The following is a 20,327-nucleotide window of genomic DNA, read 5'->3' as shown; positions in this document are numbered from 1 at the left end:
GCCTCGCCCGAGGCTCATTTAGGCAACACCGTGCCGGTGCCCCTGCCTTGTGCCACCTTTCGGGACACTGCTGCCCGCTTTGAAGGCTGAGTAAGGGCAGCCGGGGAGCTGCCGTGTCCGTAGTTTTTCTTCTTGGTTAACCAAGGCCTGTGCGGAAGACGGAGCAACTTGTGCATGCTAGAAGGAAGTTTCAGTTAGCGTACAGGGGCGGGGGGTGCACACGAAGCCGCTTGCGGGCTCAGGACCATGGCAGCGCCCATCGGGGACCGGTCTCTAAGCCCGGCACCGGCAGCGCTCCTCACCCCCGCTCGCCGTCTGCGCCACGGGGACGGGGACTTGGGAGCCGGCAACCGCTGTCGCCAGGACGTGACCAGGCTCCGCCTGTCAGCAGGGGCTGCTGGAAGTGGGGAACGGTTCGGGGAAGGCTGGGGCCAGGCACGCCGCACCCGAGGGGCGCTCGGGAAACCCACGGGACTGGTGCCGGCGCTGCCCGAAGCCGAGCACAGAAGAAGGGCCCCGGGGCCGCAGGTGGCCCCGGCACCTCTTTCCCTCCTCTCCGCTTCCCGGGCGGCTGCTCGGCCGCTCGGCTGTGCCGCAGGGACGAGGGCTCCCGAAGCGGTTTCCAGGGGAACGCTCCCGCGGGGCCGCGGGGCCGCAGGCAGCGGGCAGGGGAGGGGCGCGCACGGGCCCGCGCCACTGCGCGGCCGTTGGGAAGTGCGTCACGGCGGGAGCGCGCCTGCGCCAGGGCGGCCGATTCGAACGGCGGCGGCGGCGGGACGGGCGGACGGGAGCGGGAAGATGAAGTGCACGGCTCCCCGCAGCACTCTGCGCAGAATCATCAAGAACGAGAAGCCCAGCTTACGCCTGGCGGCGAACACCGACCTGCTGGTGAGGAAGGAGGGGAGGGACGGGCGCCGGGCCGGGAGCAGGGTGCGGGCCGCTCCGCTCCACCTCAGCCTTGGCCCCTTCCCCGGGCACGGGCTGGCGGCAGCGTCGGCTCCGAGCCGTTGGGACAGTGCGGGGTGCTCACGGGATGAACTGCCCAGCCCTAGAAGTCTTCCCTCGGGGGAACGTGGGGCTGTAGCGCCGGCCGGGGGCTGTTCAGCCTGGAGAAGAGCAGCCTGAGGTTAAAGCCAGCTCTGGGTGAGCTTGCCTTTTATGTTCAGTTTATTGTGACATTTGGAGACTGAGTTTGTTAAAGACCATGTTGTCACCCATACACATGCCTACTACGCACTCCTGCATCCCAAAATAGGCTGGGAAAGAGTGTTTCCTACTCCACAGTGGCAGCACAGGTAAAACAAAGAGGGGAATTCAGAAATGTGAATGGCAGCTGGCTTCAGATGAAGCCATGAGCATTTTGAGCAGGGTGCTTTTGTCTTCTGCAGGGAGCAAAGAGAACTGGCTGGGTCAGTTTCTGAGCGATCTTCCTTTGGGCTTAGATCTGCTGTGGTGCTGTGCCCAGTGAGGAGCTCTGCCTGCCTAGCTTATCACATAAGCAGATCGTCCTCCTTTTCCTGACCTTCAGTGATTGTTTTTCCTTGATAAACGAATGTCTTCTCACATGATCGTTAAGAAAGACATATAAATTCGTACCGTTTTGTTAGATATCTGCATGAAGCTGCTTCTTTGCTTATCAGATCTCATTAGTGCTGATCAATAGGCCAGTGTCAGGAGGATGCAGCTAGACTCTTCTCAGTAGTGCCCAGTGGCAGGACAAGGAGCAATAGACACAAACTGGATCTCAGGACGTGCTACATAAACATAAAGAAAAAAAATATGCTTCATTTTGAAGGTGCTGGACTGTTGGATCAGGAGAGTGGAGCCTCCATCTCTGGAGGCATTCCAAACCTGCTCCTGTCTGGTTTACTCTGGGTGATCCTGCTCCGCACAGGGCTTGGACTCGGTGATCCTCAGAGGTCCCTTCCAGCCCCTACCGTGCTGTGATTCTGTGACCAGCAGCAGTTGTGCTTTTGGCCATGGCAAGCAGCTGCAACTGTTCTGGTTGCCTGGGGGCAGCTTTCCCTAATGAGGCGTATTTGCTCTCCAAATGTTTTATCGTTTGGAAGACATAGGTGGTTGGTTCGCACCGGAGCACTTGAAAGTTGCTGGAGGTAATGGGATGTCAAGCTACTATTAATGATACTTCTGCAGTGACCTTCAGGCAGAGAGGAGGCCAAGTTTGTGGGGAGATAGATGACTGGTTAGGCTAATAAAGTACTAGTAAGTAGTGACTGCAGCTTTCTGCTTTGCTGGTGGCTACTGTGTTGTAAATTTCTGCCTGTGAGTTTGGGGATTCGGGGCCAGGCTGATGCATAAATATTGTGTCACTGTATATAAACCCTGCTGTTCCGAGAGTAGGTGAACTGAGGAGTAGGAATTTGGGTTATGTGGCTGTGAGGTGGAGATGTTTGTTGTTGGGGTAGAGCAATTTGACTATACAGATGTTAATCAGCTGAATTGTGACTAACGAGTTGCTAAACTGTTAAGGCAGCCTGAATGATCGTGGTTTTGTAGGAGGACATCTAAATAATCTCAGTCCAAAACTAAGGAGTGATAAGTCTTGTGAGTAATTTAATGAGAATGAGGTGTTGAGATCCTGTTCTTGGTTTAAAAACACCTGCCATAAAGGTGTGGGGTTAAGAGACCCATAGCCACCCACCCAGTTTCAGACAGCTGAGGCCAGCAAAGCTGGCTTCATTCTGACCTACGACTAGAGAGTTGCGGCATGGGAAGGGTTTGTCTAACCAAGAAAAGACTCGACTGCAGCGAGGAAACCCAGCTTTAAGAGAGCTCGTAGTAGCTGTCTTGGAAAAAAAATATCTGTGCACAAAAAACCCCATCTTTGACTTCACAATGTGGTGACTAGATGAGAGGATTTACATTTGAGTGCAAACTGTACATATTTTTCTAGTTGGACTAATAAAAATGTGAACCCTTCCTATTGCTTTCACTATCTTTGGAGTATTTCGTGTACTTAAGGGTCTGGTCCCTTGCTACTTGTGTTCAGACCCACTCAGCTTACTCAGTGCAAGTAGTAGTCAGCTAATTGAACTTGCACAATCACTAGTAACGCTTTTTGTAGCGTTTAGTTGGTTTGTGTTTCCTTGGTCATGTTAATTTGGCTTCCAAGGTAGCATAGCTGTCTGAAAAGGGCTAAGCGGGACATGCCTCCAGGGCTTCGCTGTTGATTCCCAGCTCTTTCTTCCTCCTGGCACTAGTGTTCCTGTGCTGCAAAGACAATCAGTGAATTAGTGCCTAAAACTAACGAACCACGGGCTTCAAATATGACTGTGCAGATGCTGACACAAAGGAGTAGATGAGAATGAATTTTAATAACGGGGTGGAAGCTTAGATGCCGATGATGCCGAATGAAATGGTTTTTAATTAACATTAAAGGCTTGGCTGTTTTCCTTTCACCTTTAAACAGGAGTGTCCAGGCTTGGTGATTGTCCATGATGTGCTTCAGCTAGCCATGTGGATAGCAGCTCCTTATCTTTATGAATAAATGATCAAAACAGCTGGAGTGCTGCTTTAGTTCTCTTTCTTTTTAAAGGAGGGTGAGGAGTTTCGTAGTTAGATAAGTAACAGCTTTTGAGAGGATGTTTTTTAGTGTCTCTGTTACTCCCAGCGACCCTTGTAAGAACGGTTAGGTTGCATGCTTTAGAAATGTGTATGGTAGCTGTTATAAATGACAAAGCCAATTAAAAATTGATTAAAAACGATTTTAGTTTGAAAAGAGCAATTTAAGGCAATAAAAGGCAAGCAAACAGCTCTGGGTGCGTCTGTGCTCCACCAACACGCACGCTAAGCACCATCTAGTTCCTCTTTAAGTATTCCATTCCTAATACATATTCATACAAAAAGGTGTGTCTAATCAAATTAATTTCTAAAATAGGCATCTTGGTGGTCGTTCTAGGGGATGTAATCCTTCAGTTGGTCAACAGCATGTCTGGTTACATGCAGGGTCCTTGTGATTGCTACTACATCGGCTCTATTGTTGCAAGCATTGCTCCCAACTCCTGCTCCCACATTTCTTGCCACCAACTGACTATAGAATCAACTCCTCTCCTTGCACATCCTTGAGCAACTTATTATTGTTACATAGGCTAGTTTTCACACAAGCTGTTAGCTTCCCTAATATTTCACTCTTCTGTCTCTTCTAACCTGGTCTGGTCTGGTCTATTCTATTCTAGCTTCTACGTATATATAATAAAGCAAACAAAATATAAACAATAACAGTAAAGGCAAATAATATAATAAAGAACATCTTATAATGAAAGAAAACATCTTACTCAAGTTATATAAGTATATTCCCCAATTTTCCTGTGTCTGGTTCCCTATTTTTCACACAAGCTGTTAGCTTCCCTAATATTTCAGTCTACTGTCTATTCCAACCTGGTCTGGTCTATTCTATTCTAGCTTCTACATATATATAATAAAGCAAATGAACTATAAACAATAATAGCAAAGGCAAATAATATAGTATTGAACATTTGATAATAAAAGAAGACATCTTACTGAAGTTATGCAAGCATATTCCCCGTTTTTCCTGTGTCTGGTGCCCTATTTTTCACACAAGCTGTTTGTTAGCTTCCCTAATATTTCAGTCTACTGTCTCTTCCAACCTGGTCTGGTCTGGTCTATTCTATTCTAGCTTCTATATAAATGTAATAAAGGAAACAAAATATAAACAATAATAGCAAAGGCAAATAATATAATATAGAACATTTTATAGTAAAAGAAGCCATCTTACTCAGGTTATGCAAGCATATTCCCCAGTTTTCCTGTGTCTGGTTCCCTGTCTCACGTTTTAGTTTCACCTTTTTATTTAGCCCATCCATACTTCTGCTTTAGAGTTTCTGGTTTAGAGTTTATCTTAATCAAAATCATGCAATTGACACGAATTATTACTCCACTCATCACAATAAGTAACAGCTTTTGAGAGGATGGTTTTTTTTCAGTGTCTCTGTTACTCCCAGCGACCCTTGTAAGAATGGTTAGGTTGCATGCTTCAGCAATGTGTATGGCAGCTGGCTTCAGGTGAAGCCGTAAACATTTTGAGCAGAGTCTTCTGCAGGGAGCAGCGAGAATTGGCTGGGTCAGTTTCTGAGCTGTCTTCCTTTATGTTGGAGTCTGCTGTGGTGCTGTGTCCAGTGAGGAGCTCTGCCTGCCTAGCTTATCACATAAGCAGGTTGTTCTCCTTTCCCTGACCTTCAGTGGTTGTTTTCCCTTGATAAACAAATGTCCTCTTACGTGATCGCTAGGAAAGACATCAAAACTCGTCAGACCATTTTGTCAGATGGCTGCATGAAGTTTCTTCTTTGCTTATAGGATTATTTTGTCTCTTGGAAATGTGAAGCTTTGTCAGAACCCTCATGCTAAGTGTTAACACTTTCTCTGTGCACAGTGTAGCTAGCTGATTTCAGCAGTCTTTCTCGAGAAGCTGGGGCTTTGGAGGAACGTGGTGATTTCTTTGCGTGAAGAGATGGGAGTAGAGATTAAGGTTTTTCCAGCTCTCTTAGAATTCAAGCATTTATTTCCCTTTTTGGGAAAAAAAAAACCAACCCTGAAATTCAGATATCTCCCTGTTATGATCTGAGAAGAAAAGCCTGCAAACTTTGTTCTGGCTTGAATTTACAGCAGAGAAGTAGGAGCTCAGCTGCTGGTTTTTAAGTGCTGCAAGAACGGGTTTGTATCTCCCTTGCAGAAAACGCTTAAAACATTGCATGCAATGAACCTTTTTCCTTCATCTTTGGCACAGAGTGATGAATAAATGCACATTGAAGGCAAAATATCACTCTAAAGAATGGTTCTGAAGTTAGGGCAGCAAAAGAAAACAAAAGGGAGCTTGTCCCTGCTGTTCATTAGCTGTGCTGGAACAGGTACGTGGATGGTGCTCTGCAAGCAGCATTCTGAGTTTTTACATATTTCTTGAAACTTTACAACTTTCCCCTTCTGGGAGCTAAGCATTCACTTGTGGAAGGTGGTTTTCCTGGAAGGTGGTTTTCAAAACTGCTTGTAAATGTGATGCAGAGGGACAATAATCTAATAGGTATTAAAGCAGTGCTTTTAAACAAAGGGGATGTCCTAGTCGTGGCATTCAAGCCTTCTGCCTTTCCTTACCTGTTCTCAGTTGCCTTTAATAATCTGGAATATTTATTAGCACGTGTGCTCTGTTGCAGCAAGTTCTAACTGTAGTTGTATGAGCATCTCTAAATCTACAGGAGCTCAGGGGAAGCTTCTTCACATGCAAGAGTTCCCTTGGAAAGCGAGAGAATGAAGTTACAGCGATCCCGCGAGCAGATGCAGTTCTTGCAGGCAGTTTTAAAGTTGCCACTTTTGCCTCTAGGTATCTCAGCAAGACGACTTGCATGTATGGAAGCTTTTCTTCTTCCTTCCCCTTCCCCCCCAGAAATCTCACCTCCATGGTGATAGGTCTAGTAATGAGAGTTCTAACGTTGGAACGCTTTTAGTGGCACCGCTTGATTGCGTTGGAGATGATTTCTGCGTGAGTAGCTAGAGACCAGTTTAAAACCAGCTTTGATATTTGCCTAAAGGAATCCACAGGACGATCTGCTTTTGCTGGATTTTTTGTTTTTGCTTCCAAAGCATGCCAAATATTATGCAAACTTAACTGTTGCAGGCTGGCTTCATTTAGTTCAGGAGAATTCAAAAGAAAACCAACCCTGAATGGCTTGTCACATGAAGACTAAAAGGCCTGTCCTCCAACAGCTTCTTTGTGCTGCAATCCCACTGCCAATGCGTTTCCTATAAACTCTGACTTGTCCCTCTCCTTGTAGGCTTTGCAGATCAGGTATGGCAGGGTAACTTTTGTCACCTACTTCAGAGAAATAAAATGTGCCTGCACTTCAGTAATATTTTCTTCTGAGCTCTTGAGTGAGAAATCCTCTTCTGCACGCTTTCCATAGGGAAGTTAACAGCGCTTGAAAGTTTAATTCACCAAAGCTGCAGTTGCCAGCGTTCAGGTTGGGCTGTTCAAAGGGTTCACGTAATGTTCACTAAGGGGTTCGTGCTGTGGGTCCCTTCTTACAAGGGGGGGACTTGTGGCTGCCAGTTTTTGGTCTGGTTGGAGCAGTTCCTTGGCTGCCGAAGTTTATGCTGCTTCTGTCCTAGCAGAGCAGCATTCTGCCGTGAACGGGATATGCCCTACCAGTCCTTTCCATGGAAAAAGGTTAAATAAGTGATGAGCTGGGGGAATAAAATGGATGGAGCCTCCTGACAGTGGAGAATTTCTGCTTCTGGAGAAATGAATGGCAATGCTTTTTTTTATGCTGGAAAGGGGCAGAAGTCCTTGAACTTGTCTGGGGGCCGTTTGGTGATAAGGGAGGGATGAGTTTGCTGTTCATTAAAAGCTTGGCTGCTGTGCTGACTGAAAGCTGACTCTTTACTAGTAAGCCAAAAGGGTCCTTATTCTCTGATAATGATGTTTATGTTTGATTATGAGAAGCTGCTAATAAAAACCAGGTTGGGTTTCTGCGAGATCTGCTGTTTGTATGATCATTTCTAGAGCACTGTGGTGATTTTAGCATACTACAGTTAAAGTCTGTTTCACAAGCCTCTTGCAGCAATGATTAGCTTGGGAATTGATTAAGTCTTGAACTGATTGGTACCTCCTGAGAACACCTTTCTGGACCTTGAAAGCAGTCTTAATAGGTGAATACTCTGCCTCAGTGAACCCCTGGAAAAAAAAACCCCAAACTGTGCTTAAACCAGATTGAGTCCTTCTTGATATATTTTTTTTAATTACATGTGTTTTTTCCTTCCCTCTTTTAAAGGTGCATCTGAGCTTCTTGCTGTTCCTCCATCGTCTAGCAGAAGAAGCCAGGACAAATGCAATCCAGAACAGGAGCAAAATGATTAAACCTGACCACGCAATAGCTGCAGCAAAGGTAATAAAGCCTTTTAAATGCTTCACTTTCTTGTCCATGCCAAATGCATTAGGACAGCACATACACAAGTTTTCTGGTTTAGTGTTGATGGGTTTTTGTTTATACTCCCAAACCTGCAGAAATGTAATGTTCTTTAGGCCCTTGTTACCAAGACATCAGATTAACTCCTCTTGCCCTGTTAAATACAGCCCTTTCCCCCTTGATGATGCCATGTTTAAATTCATCATTTCAATATATGGGTATGTCTACACAGCATTCTGCCTGCAAGCATCCTAGGCTGAAAGCCCAGGGAACTGAAAGCCTATTCCAAAGCTGGGGGATCTTTATTTCAGATGATGCTTCCTGAAGACAGCACTTAAGAATGAAGCTTTGTGGGACAAGTTTGAGGTAGTCCAAAGAGTTTCAAATATCTTAGTAGTTCAGTTCTTACCTGCTTATTCTGAAAGGTGTTTGAAGTGGGTTCTTGCAGGGTTGTGTGAGTACTACATGAACAAACAGGTACTTGTGTGTGGGCCGTTGAGTTTGGCAAGGGAGGACCTCGGCAGGGGTTAAACTGTGGCTTGCTGTAAGGGTAGTTCAGCATAACAAAGCGCTGTGTAAATGTCTGTGAAGGAGGACTCCTCTGCATTACGGTAAGTTTTGTGTGTGCAAAGAAGGGCAAGAGAAAGTTGTTAGGCGGCTTTCTGTCTCCAGAAAGAATTAGTGTCCAAGCATGACTGAAATTTGTGCTCTGCAGCTCATTTTGCTCTCCCAAAGGCTCTGCTTTACCCAGGTCTCACGAAGCAGCTCGCTCTCCAGTTTGAGTTCTCGGCTCAACCACCTGCCGATGCTGGGCAAGTTGGAAGGACAAAACTCTCAGTGTTATCTGATATTTGGGTCCTGTGGCTTCTGTTTATCTTCAGCATTTATTTCCCCCCCTCCCCAGTGAACTGTTTAGTTTGGTACTTTCTATTACTATAGCAACAGAAATGCATACAGGATGTGTAGGGTAGCCAAGTGAATGTTACAGTTGGAATCGTCTGCATTTGTAATTTCTTTTTAACTGCAGTCTTAACATTATTTGAACATTTTTGTGCTTCATTTATTACTGGGGTGTTTTTTTTGTTGTTTTTTTTGCTTAGGATGAGAAGGGGAAACTGCCTGTGTTTTAATAACAACACTTCAATGGTCCCACTTGGGCTTTGAAGTTCGTTTTTTCAACTTCAACTCCGAACCATAAAATATCCTTCCAGGGGTCTGCGTGCTCTTGGTATAGCAAGCAGTAGGGCATTGCAAACAGAGATTGAGCAAAGGAGCTGTATGGTATAAAACAGTATTCCTTGGGGTTTGCCTAGGCCTAGTGGGGTTAGAACTTCAAGGACTCTGCTGAGGGCTTGGGAGTACCGGTCCTTGTTAAACCCCGCAGCCCTTTTATTCTACAGAATTCTTAGTTATGAATCTGCTCATTCCAGAACAGACAGACAAACCAAACAGCTCTGATAGGACAGCTTTCTGGATGCTTTTGCTGTATTTCTAACATTTCCCCTGGTGGCTCTACCTTTGGAAAAAAAGATTACTTGGCTAGGTGAACCTTTGGTCTGAGTAGCTTCGCGTTTTGGCTCTCTTACTGCCGCCTGGATTGATACAAGCAGTGATAACTATAGCTGCCTGGATTGATACAAGCAGTGATAACTATACTTTTTTTTCCCCTCCCTTCTTCTTGCAGGTTATTTTAAAGAAAAGCAGAGGCTAGAAAACAGACCACTGGAATTTCAGAACACGTTTTCCCCCTGTTTCCATACTCACATGAGATCCTGTGAGCCAGCTTTTGCGCTTGGGAAGTATTTAGTTTCATTGATGTCTGTCTCCTGCCTGGTACTGTCTGCTGCTTAACAACCCTCAACTGAGAATCTCACCCAGTGTATTTTCATGCACTTCATGGCATTGTTTAAAAATGGATGGAGGCTCCTGACAGTGGAGAATTCCTGCTTCTGGAGAAATGAATGGCAATGCTTTTTTTATGCTGGAAAGGGGCAGAAGCCCTCGAACTTGTCTGGGGGCCGTTTGGTGATAAGGGAGGGATGAGTTTGCTGTTCATTAAAAGCTTGGCTGCTGTGCTGACTGAAAGCTGACTCTTTACTAGTAAGCCAAAAGGGTCCTTATTCTCTGATAATGATGTTTATGTTTGATTATGAGAAGCTGCTAATAAAAACCAGGTTGGGTTTCTGTGAGATCTGCTGTTTGTATGATCATTTCTAGAGCACTGTGGTGATTTTAGCATACTACAGTCAAAGTCTGTTTCACAAGCCTCTTGCAGTAATGGGAATTGATTAAGTGTTGAACTGAGTGATACCTTGTTGTGCTCAGAACACCTTTCTGGAACCTGAAAGCAGTCTAATAGGTGAATACTCTGCCTCAGTGAACTTAAAACTGTGCTTAAACCAGATTGAGTCCTTCTTGCTTTCTTTCCATTACATGGTTTTTTCCTTCCCTCTTATAAAGGTGCATTTGAGCTTCTTGCTGTTTCTCCATTGTGTAGCAGAAGAAGCCAGGACAAATGCAATTCAGAACAGAAGTAAAATGATTAAGCCTGCTCACACCATCATTTCAAAACATCTGTTACTTGGCATTTAGGACTGTTCATTACCTTATTCCTTCCATAATAATGGAGGAGTGCCTCTACCACAGTCACTCTTCAGGTATGATGTGGCATTTCTCAGCAGAGGTGTGGAGCTTTTAAAGGAGACCAGGATAAAGAAAAGGATGGATTTAGTAAAATCTGCATTCAGAGAGTGTGCATTTCAAAACAGATTTCCTGGCTTCACAAAGTCCTGACTTTTCACATCAATTGCTGTGGAAACCACTGCATCACATAGCTGAGGTTCAATTTATTTAGAAATGTCTCCATATTTTGAAATACCTTTGACAAGTGAGCTAAAAGCTTCTGTGTTCTGGGAAGAGAATGCATATTTTGTGTTTCTAAGTCATGCTCTGAGCTGCTGAGCTGACCTGTTGTTTGATGTGGCATGTGAGACGTGGTGGTGGTCTCTAATTCAGCTGGTGTGGACAGATGCACGTTATGGAAAAGAAAATGATCTGGCTCAGCTGATGTTTTTGAAGCAAGATCCTGGACAAACAGTGAGGAGAAGTTGGCATGGGTGCCAAGCTGCTACTTCTCCATCTTGAGTGTCCTCCTAACCTGTCACAAGCCTGGAAATCTGCACTGTATGACAATCTCTTACATTAAAATCGTGTTCAAGTCAGAGTCTGACCTTTTTAAACTGTTTCTGAACACTTTGCTTAATTAAGGTAGGGTAGAATCTCACAGTTGGGGCTGACAGTGCTGTCTTGTGGGATATGTGGTAGCTGAGCTATGCTTAACAGAAATCATTTTGTTTCTAACCTGATACATTGAGTAGTCTTAATTTTGTTTAACTCATTACTGAGTATATTCTGGACACTCAGGGGGGTGAAAAAAAAGGCATTTTATGAAGAGTTTAGGTAGTCTAAGGAAATGAGCAATGCCAGAGCTTTAACTTCCATATCATGTTCCCATGCTTTCCAGAATCCTGTAGAACCTGTGAAAAGCAGCAAGGAAGGATGACTCCTCTGCTTTACTGACTCACAGGGCTTAGTTCAGTCTGCTGCCAAGGTTGCCTGGATTCCTTATTCTGCATTTTCTTCTCTTATTCCCTTGGGAAGCCACAAAATAAAAGCTGAAAACAAATGTGTAGAGGATATTTGGACTTATTCTTTGGTAATAAAGGAAATATTTCCAGATATTTCTGTTTGCCTTTGTAATTACTGTCTGTGACTTAGTGATTTTTACCACAACATGACATTTTCCTTCCTTAGAAAAGTTGTCCTTAATTCATTTTCCCTGACATATTCTCTTACAGTCCTGTGTAACTACCTCCCTCTCCCCACTGCACTGTTATTTTGAGCCCTGTAACTTCTTTTGGACCCTGTTTTGATGTCCACTTTAACTCTCTTGAGTTGCCTAGGAGCAAGATCCTCTCTCTCTTTTTCTCTCCCCTCTCTTTTTCTCTCCCCTCTCTTTTTCTCTCCCCTCTCTTTTTCTCTCCCCTCTCTTTTTCTCTCCCCTCTCTTTTTCTCTCCCCTCTCTTTTTCTCTCCCCTCTCTTTTTCTCTCCCCTCTCTTTTTCTCTCCCCTCTCTTTTTCTCTCCCCTCTCTTTTTCTCTCCCCTCTCTTTTTCTCTCCCCTCTCTTTTTCTCTCCCCTCTCTTTTTCTCTCCCCTCTCTTTTTCTCTCCCCTCTCTTTTTCTCTCCCCTCTCTTTTTCTCTCCCCTCTCTTTTTCTCTCCCCTCTCTTTTTCTCTCCCCTCTCTTTTTCTCTCCCCTCTCTTTTTCTCTCCCCTCTCTTTTTCTCTCCCCTCTCTTTTTCTCTCCCCTCTCTTTTTCTCTCCCCTCTCTTTTTCTCTCCCCTCTCTTTTTCTCTCCCCTCTCTTTTTCTCTCCCCTCTCTTTTTCTCTCCCCTCTCTTTTTCTCTCCCCTCTCTTTTTCTCTCCCCTCTCTTTTTCTCTCCCCTCTCTTTTTCTCTCCCCTCTCTTTTTCTCTCCCCTCTCTGAGGAACTTTTTCCTGTAAGCCCTGAGAAGTTTGAGTCAGAAGACTGCCAGTACTTTGGGAATATTTCATAACAGCTGAAGCCAGCAGATGAAATTCAAGTTTCTCTCCTAAAGTTTAAGTGAATGCTTACCAAAAAGTAATGGTTTTGGTGTAGTGTGGTTAAGCATTCAGGAATATACATCACTATTGTGTTCTTAAGCCTCCCTGAGAGGAGGTTGGAGCCAGGTGGGGGTTGGTGTGTTCTCCCTAGTAACAAGTGATAGGACAAGAGAAAATGGACTCAAGCTGTACCAGGGGGGGTTTAGGTTGGGTATTACAAAAAATTTCTTTGCTGAAAGGGTTCCCAAAAAGTGGCACAGGCTGCCCAGGGAGGTGGTTGAATCTCCATCCCTGGAAGTGTTTCAGAGAGGCAGAGATGTGTTGAGGGCCTTGGGTTAGCACCAGCCTTGGTAGAGTTAGAGAATGGTTGGACTGGATGATCTTAAAGGCCTTTTCCAACTGAAACAATTCCATGATGCTCATGTAGGGAGTGACTGATGGTAGAGGATCTGCAGTTTGCCAGCTTGAGTAGATCTTATGAAGCCTATGCACTGGTCTAGCCCCCATGGGCACGTAACCTTGCTTACAAGATAAAGTATAGAATAGAATAAACCAGCTTGGCAGAGACCTTCAAGATCATCGTGTCCAACCCATCATCCAACACCATCTAATCAACTAAACCATGGCACCAAGCACCCCATCCAGTCTCTTCCTAAACACCTCCAATGATGGTGACTCCACTACCTCCCTGGGTAGTGATTGCCCATTCCAATGGGCAATCACTCTCTCTGTGAAGAATTTCTTCCTAACATCCAGTCTAAACTTCCCCTGGTGCAGCTTGAGACTGTGTCCTCTTATTCTGGTGCTGGTTGCCTAGGAGAAGACACTAGCCCCCACCTGGCTACAACCTCTCTTCTGGCAGTTGTAGAGAGCAAGAAGGTCTCCCCTGAGCCTCCTCTTCTCCAGGCTAAGCAACCCCAGCTCCCTCAGCCTCTCCTCACAGGGCTGTGCTCCAGACCCCTCCCCAGCTTTCTTGCCCTTCTCTGGACACCTTCCAGCAACTCAACATCTTTCCTAAACTGAGGGGCCCAGAACTGGACAAGGTTTAAAACTAGCTTAATGCATGCTTCAGTTTTAACTTGGGGCATGTAAGCTCACTGTTTCCTGAGTGCTATAAATCACCTGATGATTTAAGTTTAAAAGTAACTTTAAAAAGGGTGAAAATTGAAGAGTGTTAGATCTGTGCAGACATCTAGCCCTGATTCCTGGTGGAGTCAAGAGGAATACATGAACTTGGGTGACTTTTGAGTCAGAACCCAACTATTCCCTGTTCTGTTTGAATCTGAGGTTATGTTGGATCGCAGAGTCAGCTGTTTAGATTCAGGAAGTCAACACAGGTGCTAGAGAGGACATTTGTGCTTTGGAGGTTCATGGTGAATGTGTGTGGAGGAGTGCATGCTTGCTAAAAATCTGAAGGTGCAACAGTACAAATGCTAAATAATCATAGAATCAGTAAGGTTAGAAAAGACCTCAGAGATCATCAAGTCCAACCTGTCACCCAGCACCTCAGGACCAACTCAACCATGGCTTCAAGTGCCACATCCAATTCTTATGATCTGTCACTACAGTGGTACAGTAAAGGGAAAAAAAACCATCAGCAATAGATGGAGAATCATGGAATTGTCAGGGTTGGAAGGGACCCCAAGGATCAGCCAGTTCCAACCCCCCTGCCATGGGCAGGGACACCTCACACTACAGCAGGTTGCTCACAGCCACATCCAGCCTGGCTTTAAAAAAAACCTCCAGGGAGGAGGCTTCCACCACAGAATCACAGAACTTCAGGGGCTGCAAGGGATCTTGAAAGCTCATCCAGTCCAACCCCCCTGCCAGAGCAGGATCACCTAGAGAGGATCACACAGGAGCACATTCAGGCAGATTTGGAATATCTGCAGAGAGGGAGACTCCACAACCTCCCTGGGCAGCCTGTTCCAAGACTGTGTAACCCTCACAAGGTAAAAAAACTTTCCTCATATATACATGAAACTTCCTATGCTTCAACTTCCATCACTGCCCCTTGTGCTGGCATTGGGCATCACCCAGCAGAGCCTGGCTCCAGCCTCTGGGCACTCACCCTTTGCATCTTCACAACCACCTCCCTGGGCAACCTGTGCCAGTTTCTCACCACCCTCGTGGGGAACAACTTCTTCCTAACATCCATTCTGCATCAACCCATTTCTAGTTTTGTTCCATTCCCCCCAGTCCTATCATGCCCTGACACCCTCAAAAGTCCCTCCCCAGCTTTCTTGGAGCCCCCTTCAGACACTGGAAGGCCACCATAAGGTCTCAGAGCCTTCTCTTCTCCAGACTGAATACACCATGCTGAATAGGAAAATTCTTCTTGCAGCCATAAGGTGGGGATAGAGCAAAAACTGTCTTTTTCTGCTCAGCAAGTAAGTTGATAGAGAAAATCCCCCAGTTTATTGCTGCTAAAAGGTATCCTGTGGGTTGTGACACTTCCAGATACTTTTTGACTCTTGCTCTGCTGATATATGTAGAGCCATTAATGTATGGAAAGCAAATAAAGCCTAATTCACAGCAAAACTGAGCATGGGAACTGTACAACAGAAAATCTTGTTTCTTTGGTTTTGTCTAGGCCTACCAGGGTTAGAGCTTCAAGGAATCCTCTGTGGGCCTGGGAGCACTCTTCCATTTTACAAAGGAGCCTTCAATTTTATGGAGCTCTTGGTTATGAATCTGCTCATTGAAAAGCAAACAGCTTTCTGATAGGACATTTTCCTGGATGCTTTTGCTCATTTAGAATAGAACAGAATAAAATAGAATAGAACAGAATAGAATAGAATAGAATAGGAATGGAATGGAATGGAATGGAATGGAATGGAATGGAATGGAATAGAATAGAATAGAATAGAATAGAATAGAATAGAATAGAATAGAATAGAATAGAATAGAATAGAATAGAATAGAATTAACCAGGCTGGAAAAGACCTTCAAGATCATCAAGTCCAACCTATCACCCAACACCATCTGAGCAACTAAACCATGGCACCAAGCACCCCATCCAGTCTCTTCCTAAACACCTCCAGGGATGGGGACTCCACCACCTCCCTGGGCAGACCATTCCAATGGCCAATCTCTCTTTCTATGAAGAACTTCTTCCTAACATCCAGCCTAAACCTCCCCTGGTGCAGCTTGAGACTGTGTCCTCTTGTTCTGGTGCTGGTTGCCTGGGAGAAGAGACCAACCCCCACCTGGCTACAACCTCCCTTCAGGTAGTTGTAGAGAGCAAGAAGGTCTCCTCTGAGCCTCCTCTTCTCCAGGCTAAGCAACCCCAGCTCCCTCAGCCTCTCCTCACAGGGCTGTGCTCCAGACCCCTCCCCAGCTTTGTTGCCCTTCTCTGGACACCTTCCAGCAACTCAACATCTTTCCTAAACTGAGGGCCTCAGAACTGAGGGGCCCAGAACTTTCCCCCTAGGTTTTTATCCTTCTGCTGATCCATGATGAGAAGGGGAATGTTAGATATTTGAAGTGGTGCTGGATCTTGAAGATTTTTCTTTCTTTGAAGCTCAATATTTCAGCCTCAGAGAGTGATCCCAGTGATAGGTCTGCAGTTATTTCACAGATTCATCCATGGAATGGGTTGGGTTGGATGTGACCTTAAAGATCATCTAGTTCCAACCCCTTGCCACACCTCCCACCAGCCCAGCTTGCTCAAGGCCTCATCCAACCTGACCTTGAACACCTCCAGGGAGGGGACATCCACAACCTCCCTGGGCAACCTGTTCCAGTGTCTCACCACCCTCACTGGAAAGAGTTTCTTCCTAATCTCCAGTATAAATCCCCCCTTCTCAAGCTTCAATCCATTCCTCTTCCTCCTAGCACTACAAGTCCTTGTCAAAAGTCCCTCCTCAGCTTTCATGTTGCTCCCTCCAGGTAACGCAAAGCCTCTATAAGGTCCTTCAGTCAGAGAGAAGAAAGCTTCACCTAGGTGTTGACTGTGCATCCACAACCTCTCTGGGCAACCTGTTCCAGAGTCTCACCACTCTCCTACTGAAGAACTTCTTCCTAAGACCTAGTCTACACCTACTCTCCCTCTGCCTGAGATCATTCCCCCTTGTCCTGTAACTAAACACTTAGGAAATGTCCCTCTCCAACCTTCCAGAGGGTTCCCTTTATGTATTGGAAGGCAGCTCTAAGGTCCCCCCAAAGCCTTCTCCCCTCCAGGCTGAGCAGCCCCACCTCTCCCAGCCTTTTCCAGCGGAGGAGGTGCTCCAGCCCTCTGATCATCTTTGTGGCCCCCCTCTGGATAAGCATAACCTGGCCTCATTTTCACAACCCAACATGTCCTCTGAGCAGCTTTGTGCAGGAGGTTTTTGCTCATGTAGTAACCTTAACTACAAAACATATAGCTTGTGTTGGTTGAGCTGCTGACTTGGCATTCCATTAGTCCTTTATCAGCTGAGCACAAGTAATGATAGGTCACTGTAACTCCTTAAATACAGAGGGGGTTTGAGGTGACTTATGATTAGGAGGATATATTTAGGAGGTGTGACTTATATTCCAACTATAAAGTGCTGATTGTAGTAAAACAAGGTCCTGCTAAAGCAAGTCCTTGGGCCAGAGCTGTAAGCTGTGCTGCAAATTTGAGTTGGTCTTCAGACTGTTTCAAACCACTGTTTGGTTCAATGTATTCTAGATATGTATTGGAATATAGACTCTTCTCTTTGTTTTAGCAGTGCTGTAGTTGTGGCTGCCCTAAATAGCCTGTTGGGCATGGTAAAATATGGTAATACAACAAAGTTCTTACATGTTAGAGGGGCTTCAGTTCCATGGGGAGAAGATTCACTGAATGGTTTGGGTTTGAAGGGACCTTGAAGGTCATTTAGTTCCAACACCCCTGGCACTGGCAGGGACCCCCACCACTAGAGCAGATTGCTCAAGGCTCCATCAAGCCTGGGGCTTGATTTGTCTTCAAACTAGAGAAGAGCAGATTTAGATGGGGTGTTAGGAAGAAGTTCTTTGCCATGAGCATGGCTGAACACTAGAACCAGGGAGACTGTTGGGTCCCAGTCCCTGGAGATATTCAAGGTGAGACTTGACAGGGAGGCTCTGGGTAACCTGATCTAGAATAGAATAGAAGTAGAATAGAATAGAATAGAATAGAATAGAATAGAATAGAATAGAATAGAATAGAATAAACCCGGTTGGAAAAGACCTTCAAGATCATCAAGTCCAACCTATCATCCAACACCACCTAATCAACTAACCCATGGCACCAAGCACCCTATCAAGCCTCCACCTAAACACCTCCAGTGATGGTGACTCCACCATCTCCTTGGGCAGCCCATTCCAATGGGCAATCTCTCTCTCTGTGTAGAACTTCCTCCTAACCTCCAAGCCTAAACCTCCCCTGGTGCAGCTTGAGACTGTGTCCTCTTGTTCTGGTGCTGGTTGCCTGGGAGAAGAGACCAACCTCTGCCTGTCTACAACCTCCTTTCAGGGAGTTGTAGAGAGCAATAAGGTCTCCCCTGAGTCTCCTCTTCTCCAGGCTAAGCAACACCAGCTCCCTCAGCCTCTCCTCACAGGGCTGTGTTCCAAACCCCTCACCAACTTTGTTGCCCTTCTCTGAACACCTTCCAGCAAGTCAACCTCCTTCCTAAAAGGAAGGAATCTAGTTGAGGATGCCCCTGCTTACTGCAGGGAGAGTTGGACTGGATGACCTTTGGAGGTCCCTTTCCACCCAGACCTTTCTATGATTCTATGAACAGAGAGTTGCAGCTTTTTGAGGACAGTGGTGAGTCTCCCCACGTGACAGCAGATGGTAGTCAGTGGGAATTCATTCCTTTGCTCTTTGGGGAGCAGTGTTGGGGGGCATGGAGGGGGTTTCTTTGCAGTCCACAGTCATTGAATTCACACAGGCTTGGGTACATAATACTCTCCTGCAGGCTGGGTTATTAATGTTATCCTGACCAAACTGCTGAAAGATCTTTGCAGGTCATTTGATACCTGTAAGCTCAAGTTTCTTACTCACAAGGTCATTTTCCTGGGAGAATGATTTCCATGCGTGGAGAGCTTGGTAGAGCGTAGAATAACTTCTGAACAGCCCTAAAACTCCTTCTGGTTTACAAAAGGAATTTAGGCACTGCCTTACTGCAGAGTAATAATGTGATAGCAGCAGTTCAATCAAGCCAAGGAAGGGCTTGCTCTTAACCTGCTAGCCCTAGGTGAGGTTCTGCAGGCACACACTCCTGTGTTGTTAGCTAAGAATGTAAAAGGCACAGGGGAAGATGGGTTTTGGGCAACTGAGCAGACACTGAATCAAAAATGATGAAGGGCAAACACTGCCAAATCAGTTTAACAAATCCAAGTGCCAGGTGCTGCACTTTGGCCACAACAACCCCATGCAGGGCTACAGGCTGGGGTCAGAGTGGCTGGAGAGCTGCCAGGCAGAAAGGGACCTGGGGGAGCTGATTGACAGCTGGCTGAACATGAGCCAGCAGTGTGCCCAGGTGGCCAAGAAGGCCAACAGCATCCTGGCCTGCATCAGGAATAGTGTGGCCAGCAGGAGCAGGGAAGTCATTGTACCCTGTACTCTGCATTGCTTAGGCCACACCTTGAGTCCTGTGTCCAGTTCTGGGCTACTCAGTTTCAGAAGGACATTGAGAGACTTGAAGGTGTCCAGAGAAGGGCAACAAAGCTGGAGAGGGGTCTGGAGCACAGCCCTGTGAGGAGAGGCTGAGGGAGCTGGGGTTGCTTAGCCTGGAGAAGAGGAGGCTCAGGGGAGACCTTATTGCTCTCTCCAGCTCCCTGAAGGGAGGTTGTAGCCAGGAGGGGTTTCGTCTCTTCTCCCAGGCACCCAGCACCAGAACAAGAGGACACAGTCTCAAGCTGTGCCAGGGGAAGTTTAGGCTGGAGGTGAGGAGAAAGTTCTTCCCAGAGAGAGTTGTTAGCCATTGGAATGTGCTGCTCAGGGAGGTGGTGGAGTCCCCATCCCTGGAGGTGTTCAAGAGGGGATTGGATGTGGCACTTGCTGCCATGGTTTAGTGATGAGGTCTGTGGTGAAAGGTTGGACTTGATGATCTTTGAGGTCTCTTCCAACCTTGGTGATTCTGTGATTAGCTGGAGCTGCTTATTCCTTCTGTCTGGTCTGATTTAAAGTGGTCTGACTGTGTCAGTGCTAACCTCTGCCGTTGCCAGCCTGCTGTGAATTTTATCATTGAGCTTTGAGTGCACAGACAGATGAAGTCATAGAACTGAAATCAGTTTGAATGAGATCTGTGCCAGTTTTCTAAATGGACCAGATAAAGGAAAATATCTAAGGGACATGTTAGCCAGTGTTTAAAATCCTGTTGCATAGCTGCAAGCCTCATAGGACACTTGAGCCTCTCTCGTCCTGGCTCATATGTGAGTGGGATTCTCATTCTTTACTCAGCTCTTGTGAGACCCCCATCTTGAATACTCCATCCAGTTCTGGTGTTCCCATTATAAGAAGGTGTTGGGGTGAGTCCAGAGGAAGATGATGCAAGGGCTGGGGCACCTCTGCTGTGAGGATAGGCTGAGGGAGCTGGGGTTGTTCAACCTCGAGAGGAGAAGACTTTGGGGGGACCTTAGAGCTGCCTTCCCATGCATAAAGGGAACCCTCTGGAAGGTTGGAGAGGGACATTTCATCAGTGTTTAGTTACAGAACAAGGGGGAATAATTCTAGGCTGAGGGAGAGTAGGTTTAGACTGGATCTTAGGAAGAATTTCTTGAGTAGGAGAGTGATGAGACTCTGGAACAGGTTGCCCAGGGA

At 46.0% G+C, this 20,327-nt stretch overlaps 1 protein-coding gene across 1 annotated transcript; it reads left to right on the top strand.

Moving 5' to 3' along the window:
* Positions 1-792: 792 nt before the first annotated feature.
* CENPW (centromere protein W) lies at positions 793-10,167 on the top strand. The gene is made up of 3 exons (XM_054174068.1): positions 793-888; positions 7,800-7,913; positions 9,619-10,167. The coding sequence occupies exons 1-3, from the start codon at positions 799-801 to the stop codon at positions 9,643-9,645; spliced, it is 231 nt and encodes a 76-aa protein (XP_054030043.1). The 5' UTR covers positions 793-798; the 3' UTR covers positions 9,646-10,167.
* The last annotated feature ends 10,160 nt before the right edge of the window (positions 10,168-20,327 follow it).

This window comes from Dryobates pubescens, chromosome 28 (genome assembly GCF_014839835.1).
Source record: "Dryobates pubescens isolate bDryPub1 chromosome 28, bDryPub1.pri, whole genome shotgun sequence".
NCBI classification, from domain to species: domain Eukaryota; kingdom Metazoa; phylum Chordata; class Aves; order Piciformes; family Picidae; genus Dryobates; species Dryobates pubescens.
Note: the sequence above shows the minus strand (reverse complement) of the source record. Positions and strands in the feature narration are given on the sequence as shown.

Coding starts and splice junctions, on each gene's coding strand:
- CENPW (XM_054174068.1), top strand. CDS start 799: ATGAAGTGCACGGCTCCCCGCAGCACTCTGCGCAGAATCATCAAGAAC. Junction 889..7,799: donor CGGCGAACACCGACCTGCTG/GTGAGGAAGGAG, acceptor CCTCTTTTAAAG/GTGCATCTGAGCTTCTTGCT. Junction 7,914..9,618: donor ACGCAATAGCTGCAGCAAAG/GTAATAAAGCCT, acceptor TTCTTCTTGCAG/GTTATTTTAAAGAAAAGCAG.